The sequence below is a fragment of the Penaeus vannamei genome, chromosome 22 (assembly GCF_042767895.1).
Source record: "Penaeus vannamei isolate JL-2024 chromosome 22, ASM4276789v1, whole genome shotgun sequence".
NCBI lineage: Eukaryota > Metazoa > Arthropoda > Malacostraca > Decapoda > Penaeidae > Penaeus > Penaeus vannamei.
Genome location: NC_091570.1, coordinates 5581949 through 5589448, shown reverse-complemented (window position 1 = coordinate 5589448; position 7500 = coordinate 5581949). Strand labels below are relative to the sequence as shown.

The following is a 7500-nucleotide window of genomic DNA, read 5'->3' as shown; positions in this document are numbered from 1 at the left end:
AGATATTGTCATTGAGCGTGCCTTTTTGAGCGCTGTCAATATGTCCTTGAATTAATATGGATAACGTGTTCCCCAGTCTGGCACACATGGCCGCCAGCGCCTGTAGTGTGGGTAGTGGGATCAACCGGACAAGTCCGTCCGTATAGCATGAGTAGGACATAATCAGGTGGGAAACGTCCAACTCTTAGCTGAAAACTAGTCCTTGGGCTGAAAACGTATCAGCGCCCTGCATTGGTCTGCCAAGAGCGGATTACTTATAGTTCGATATCAAGTTCATGTGGTCTCAGCAAGTTTTAATTGGTGTGGGAGTTCAGGGTCACCCGGATATTCAAATTTCCCTGGGTGTAATAGTAATAAGTAACTGAAGCATAATTCATAATGGGGCAGACAGCATGCGTAGCATGTGAACACATGAAGTATCTCTCGCATATCCTTGTCTTTGTGCTGTCAACCCCGTACTGGTCCTCCCTCTGGAAAGTGAGCTTTTGGTCCTCCCATACCCCCGCTTTGGAAACGCCTGTACCACGTCCGATCTCTGGACTGAAGTACTGAACCTTGGTCATATAGTCTTATAGCCTTGGCCTTCAGCATAGCAAGAAAGGTGTTCATTCTTATTCTGCGGGTCTCCGACGTGAGGTCCAGACACAAGAGATTATCTCGCATCCCTCTGGGAGGTGAAGGTCAAGGGTGTTGGTCATTTGTAATCATCTATTTACTGCAGTCGAAGATATGCACATTGGCGCACATCAATAGAAACTTCACATGAAAAAATCGATGAGTACAACCATAACTGAATTAAGGCTCTCCCTCTTTCGACTCATAGGAACGAGTATACACACTATCGTGCATTTCACCATGAAGTTTAATGGAAAACTATCCAGACAATCGATATTCATGTACAGTTGCGGACACATGATTCTAACACACAGTCGGAGCCCACACACAGGCGTTGGGTCGTTTCTGGTTGACAGGTTTGCGTGTGGGAGGGTAGGAGTTGGTAGGTGGGGGACCACGGTGGGACGGCTCGGGGATAGAAGAGAGGGGTGGCAGAGTAGAGGAAGGTGGACCGAGGACTGGGGTAGCGAACGGAAGTGCAGTAATTTTAGCATTATCATGAACAGTAAGTGGGACAAAGTAAGTAATAATGTGATAGGCATCAAAGGTCATACAGCTCTTGAATATTAATCTATATTGATAGAGTAAACACTTGTGAATCAAGGTATTATATAATCGTGATATAACACATGTTCAATACGTACTGGACTCCCCCTCTCCCTTGCACCGTCATCCACAGTATAACTGTACGCAGTTACACAGACAGACAAGGAGATATCTTGGCAAGAATGACTGCTACACCTTCAACATTATCAAATATGTCAAAACTAATGTCTAAACCATAGCTGCTTGTTTAGTAAACTTTAGCAATGCTTACTTGGTTGTTAAGAACGTTCCTTCTCTGAATATATTTCGCACTGGGGGGGGAGAGAGGGAGGGAGGGAGGGAGGGAGAGAGAGAGAGAGAGAGAGAGAGAGAGAGAGAGAGAGAGAGAGAGAGAGAGAGAGAGAGAGAGAGAGAGAGAGAGAGAGAGAGAGAGAGAGAGAGAGAGAGAGAGAGAGAGAGAGAGAGAGAGAGAGAGAGAGAGAGAGAGAGAGAGAGAGAGAGAGAGAGGGGGGGGAGGGAGAGAGGGAGAGAGGGAGAGGGGGGAGGGGGAGGGAGAGGAAGGAGGAGGAGGAGGAGGAGGGGGAGAGGGAGAGGGAGAGGGAGAGAGAGAAAGAGAGAGAAATAAATTTGATATTTTTTACTGTCCCTGTATTTAAATATGAATATCGACCTGGGATATGATTAATCGTCCTTAACGGTATCTCGGTCTACCTCTCTGAAATTTCTGACCTAATGTTCTCTCCATGTGACCCGAGTGTTAAAACCGACCGTCTAACAAATCGTCGGCATAAATAACCCATCAAACAACTGGGTAATTTGCCATTCATAAATTCCATAAGAGAGCCGTGTAGACACAATAAATCATGTGTGAAAATCATACTATTTACATTTACAGATGATATAACATGTGATTCGCATTTTACCTTCTTGAGATAATGTTTCACATTTGTAAATTTAACGAATATTCTACCGCCAAGGCGTCCCAACATTGCCCCCCACCTACCTGCTCCTACCTTCCCACACACAAAACGGTCAACCAATCACCTGTGTGTGTGGGCTCCGGCGGTGTGGCAGTCATGTCCGCAACTATACCTCATAAAGCACTGTCTTGAGTACGTACTCTATCATAAATACATTATTCCCCAAGAGAGAAAAAAGCAAGTTGTAACCGTTTTCCACTTAGAACTAAATTAACTCACCAAGTGTCTTGACTTTTTTGGTTTCCACCAACAATGCCATACATTATGGGCATAAGTATATCCAGTGTATGTGTATCTACACAATAATGTATGGATAACTGTGTGGCTGTGTGTATGGATAGTATCACGTAGAAGTTGTGTGTGCGAAGGTAGGGTTAATGGTTAAAACAAATAAATGTGCCAGACATCAAAGGTCATAATGCACTAAAGTACTGAGATGAAAAGGGTAAAATGGGTTAATGATTAGCCCAAATACATTAATATCAAGAGCGTTATGGGATAGTATGGTAGTGAAGAGGGGAAAGTGGGGGTGCACTTTGAGTAAGGTGGGGATTGGCAAAAGGGAGAAGGGGGCTTAGGGTAAAGGGTGATTTGATCAAATGGATAGTATCTATGTCTGAGGAAGGAGAAGCATTGTATGAGGAACACTGCAAAAAGCCATTACAGAGCAATCAGCAGATAATAAGGGTAGAAATGGGCGTGAGAGAAGTAGAATAATTTGGGGAATGAGACAAGAGAACAGGAGGAGATGAAGTCCGAGGAGGCAAATCTGGAGGAAGATGAACCAGAGGACACTTGTGATAAAAGAGAGTCATGTGAGCATCCAGGCAGGAGCGGTAAGGATAATAGGGAAAGATTGAGAGCGAGTGGGAGGAAGAAGGATAGGGGGAATATCAAGCAAAAGTAAGAGTGACTGAGTGTGAGTGTGAGTGTGAATGTGTGTGTGTGTGTGTGTGTTTGTGTATAGTTGCAAGTATCCAACAAAATTACTAGTTCATACTGCTCACACTTTCCTTTGGGGGTGTAAATGAATCTCAGTCTGGTTTAAATACTTGTATTATCGATTATCACATACACTGATCATAGGTACATAGCCATGCCTTAACTATTACATGCATGCAATTCTCATCTGTATAATGCCGTGTCTAAATGTAAAAGATAAAGAAAAAAAAAAGGAAAAAATATAAGGATACAGACATAAATGAAAATGAAAATAAAATCAAAACAAATGCACACATCATAGTCAGTCAAAATAATCAAAATACATTATTTGCAACCTATGAGAATGTTTTAGCACATATTTTTTGGTCAATTAATCTTTGCAGTTGTACCCAATTTCTTAAAACACTGGCACCATGAGAAACTGCTTTCTAATCATTATATTTCCTTTATATTCCTCAAAAAATATTTTGAGCACTCCTCCTCGGCCAGACAAACTCATTTACTTGCGTAATACCTACATCCCATGGTTTCCTGTGATCAGCTAACCAAATTCTGGAAAAGGCACTACTTGGATATTTCTCAGAATGTATTTTATAGAGGCAGTGGATTAAGATGGTGAAAAAATAAATTAGCTAAATCAATAATGTTCTTTCTGTGATAAAGACTATCAAGCAGTTGCTTTTCAGTCTAGGAACATTGGGGAAAGAACTGGAAAATAAACTGCCGAGACGTTCGGAAAGCAAGAAGAAAGCCTGGCTCCTATGCAAAGACTGGGGTCTACTGGACTTTTTACCTTGAAACATCCATAATTTCATAAGCATTAAAAATCAAATTACACAAGTAACTGACTTCTGAATGACCTTAAGGACTGCTTCATTAAAACTTGTACCCTTATGTTCTATTATACATATCTAATGTTTTTTGTTAGGAAAATACAATGAAAAATGCCAAGACAATATTTTTAAGGCTGACTATGAATAAAGTAGATAATCTGCTTTACATATATAATTGCTTCATACTAAACTATTAAGACTGGAGTAATAATACATAAACTTCTGCAAGTATACATAAATACAATACAACCTCTAGACTTTCACAATTTATATATATATATAAAGTACAATTTCAATCTTTGTTGTCTATACTTCAGCAGGTTATAGCACTAATGCTCCTTCTGAAGCACTTTCAAATGCCTTTCCTTTGTAGAGAGAAAGTGATAAAAATATTATTAAAGAATATGGTGGATCACTTTTCATTTCCTTTCAGAATTGTTACATGCATTAATCTACTTCACCGCAAGAGATGAATGTGATTACAACTTTCACTTCTTAAATACATTAAGGCCTTAGTAACTATATGGTACTCTGTAAGTGTGAAGTCTATTGTCAACTATTGTCTCACCATGCTAAAGAAGAGTCCATCTACAAGTCTGTTTCTTTTTGAATCCTAAAGATCCACTAAACTCTCCACAACTGTACATCGTTCCAGTAGCCAACATCTAGAGATTATGCACACTAGTAATCTCTGACCTATGGTGACCACTCTCTCTCATAAGCAATGGCCCAAGTCCCAATGGAATATGAGCATCAAAGGAAAAGTATACTTCCACCATGTGTTAAATATGTACTATAGGTCCTTGTCTTGACAGGATTCCAGGTAGGTTAATACACTGTACCATTTTATTTTGCACTGAATATTGTAGCATTGCAGGCCTATATAAAGTTAATAAAGCTCAAGTTTCTGTATGTACTTATGGTGAATGAAGATATGAGGATTTGAAAGAATCTGACAAAATTTAAACTTACAAACATTAAGATTGGTAGGCAGTATTTCTAAATGGCTGTGTTAAAATTCACCCTAAATTAGAAACCTATATATGACACAATTTAATGATAATCACAATTAACTATACAACTTCAAGACTTCACTCAATTCAAATACGAATGACTTGTGATCTCAACCCTATAAATAAGATACACAGAGAAGGATACACATGAATACAACATCAATATACCCTAAGCATCAAATAGAAGAGCTCTGCAATTCCTCATGCCCATCTTTTAGGATTCTTCTGTTTGTTTGTTTGTGCATGGAGTGTGTGTGTGTGTGTGTGTGTGTGTGTGTGTGTGTGTGTGTGTGTGTGTGTGTGTGTGTGTGTGTGTGTGTGTGTGTGTGTGTGTGTGTGTGTGTGTGTGCGTGGAGTGTGTGTGTTTGTGCGTGGAGTGTGTGTGTGTGTTTGTGCGTGGAGTGTGTGTGTGTTTGTGCGTGGAGTGTGTGTGTGTTTGTGCGTGGAGTGTGTGTGTGTTTGTGCGTGGAGTGTGTGTGTGTGTTTGTGCGTGGAGTGTAATATGTGTGTGTTTGTGCGTGGAGTGTAGTATGTGTGTGTTTGTGCGTGGAGTGTGTGTGTGTTTGTGCGTGGAGTGTGTGGGTGTGTTTGTGCATGGAGTGTGTGTTTGTGGAGTGTGGTGTGCAGGCACATGTTTGTGGCCTGTGTGTGCTCGTTCCTGGTGTGTGCGTGCTCGTTCATGGTGTGCGTGTGCTCGTTTGTGTGCTCGCTCGTGGTCTGTGTGTGTTTGTTCATGGTGTGTGTGTGGGGGTTGTGTGTGTGTGTGTATGTGTGTGTGTATGTGTGTGGGGGGGGGGGTTGTGTGTGTGTGTGTGTGGGGGGGGGGGGGTTGTGTGTGTGTGGGGGGGGAGGTTGTGTGTGTGTGGGGGGGGGGTTGTGTGTGTGTGTGTGTGTGTGTGTGTGTGTGTGTGTGTGTGTGTGTGTGTGTGTGTGTGTGTGTGTGTGTGTGTGTGTGTGTGTGTGTGTGTGTGTGTGTGTGTACGTGTGTGTGTGTGTACGTGTGTGTGTGTGTACGTGTGTGTGTGTGTACGTGTGTGTGTGTGTACGTGTGTGTGTGTGTACGTGTGTGTGTGTGTACGTGTGTGTACGTGTGTGTGTGTGTGTGTACGTGTGTGTGTGTGTGTGTGTGTGTGTGTGTGTGTGTGTGTGTGTGTGTGTGTGTGTGTGTGTGTGTGTGTGTGTGTGTGTGTGTGTGTGTGTGTGTGTGCGTGTGTGTGTGTGTGTGTGTGTGTGCGTGTGTGTGTGCGTGTGTGTGTGTTCCTTCGTGGTGTAAGTGTGTGTTCACTGTTAGTTTTCAAGAACTATGCCTTCATAAGATTGTTTTCAAACAAATACAAAAAATAAGTAGTCAGTTACAGGGATTAAGCATTATAATGTTTACTATTTTCATGTAAACTACGCAGTCAATAGTTAAAGAATAGGCATATCTGAGTCTCAAAATGTAAATGGCCAACCTTTTCCATCAATATTACTCTAGTAACAGATGTGTATGAAATACGAAATGAGATTTTCTCTTAAGGAAAGAAAAAATTTGAAAGTATATCTGTGAACATTAGATTTCTAGAATCATTGAATACAAAAGTATTTACATGGGAGGTATTTTCTTCCTCTTCCCCTTAACCCAACGGAACCCAAGTAGAATGTGTTTATCGGCAAAGTTTCACCTTACATCAATGCATCAGGTAAAAAGACTTACAACCTCATTTGCTTCTTCATAAAATTGGCAATATAGGTAGAAGAGATGGTTATTTCTATTTCTTCAGCAGGATAAATGAAAGATTTGGCAAAAAATGCCTGGATGAAAATATCAACTTTGACTCTACAAAGTTTCATCTGCACTATAATGGGATCATCTCCATAGTAACGTAGCATGTTTCAGGGACAGTACTGGACAGCTTAATTCTTGTTTCCAAATAGTGAAAGCAGACTGATGAAGATGTAAACAATGTCGAGGTAGAGTGTCAGCGCACCATAGATATGCTCTTCGGGTGAAATCTGGTGCTTTCGGCCACCAACCACCATCTGCGTATCATACACTAGGTACTGTGGAGAACAAGCACAGAATGAGACTCTCTCATCAAGTAAGTTCATGAATCAGTTCCTGCCATACCAACTCCTGTCATATAATACATGTATTTCTTCAAAATGTAAATAACATGCATTGATCAAACACAAGATTGAAAATTCACACTCAGGTAAATAAGCTTTTAGGAGAAAGATAATGAGATAAATTTTGGTTTAAGAAATTCCAAACAAAATAAATCCAAGCCCATGCACAAATTCATTGACACATACCTTTAATGGATGGCATTCAATAACACAGATTTTTATCACCCCTCCTCTCTCTCTCTCTCTCTCTCTCTCTCTCTCTCTCTCTCTCTCTCTCTCTCTCTCTCTCTCTCTCTCTCTCTCTCTCTCTCTCTCTCTCTCTCTCTCTCTCTCTCTCTCTCACACACACACACACACACACACACACACACACACACACACACACACACACACACACACACACACACACACACACACACACACACACACACACAGTTATATTATAAGAGATATTAACGAAAC

The 7500-nt window shown here is 41.1% G+C and overlaps 1 protein-coding gene across 1 annotated transcript in view; it reads right to left on the bottom strand.

The window, feature by feature from the left end:
• Positions 1-3181: 3181 nt before the first annotated feature.
• The window catches only part of LOC113808795 (protein lifeguard 3), a 25519-nt gene continuing 21200 nt past the window's right edge, over positions 3182-7500 (bottom strand). The window contains exon 9 of the mRNA XM_070137227.1: positions 3182-7021. Within this exon, the coding sequence (XP_069993328.1) occupies positions 6826-7021 (196 nt within the window). The 3' untranslated portion in view covers positions 3182-6825. The remainder of the gene's footprint in view (positions 7022-7500) is intronic.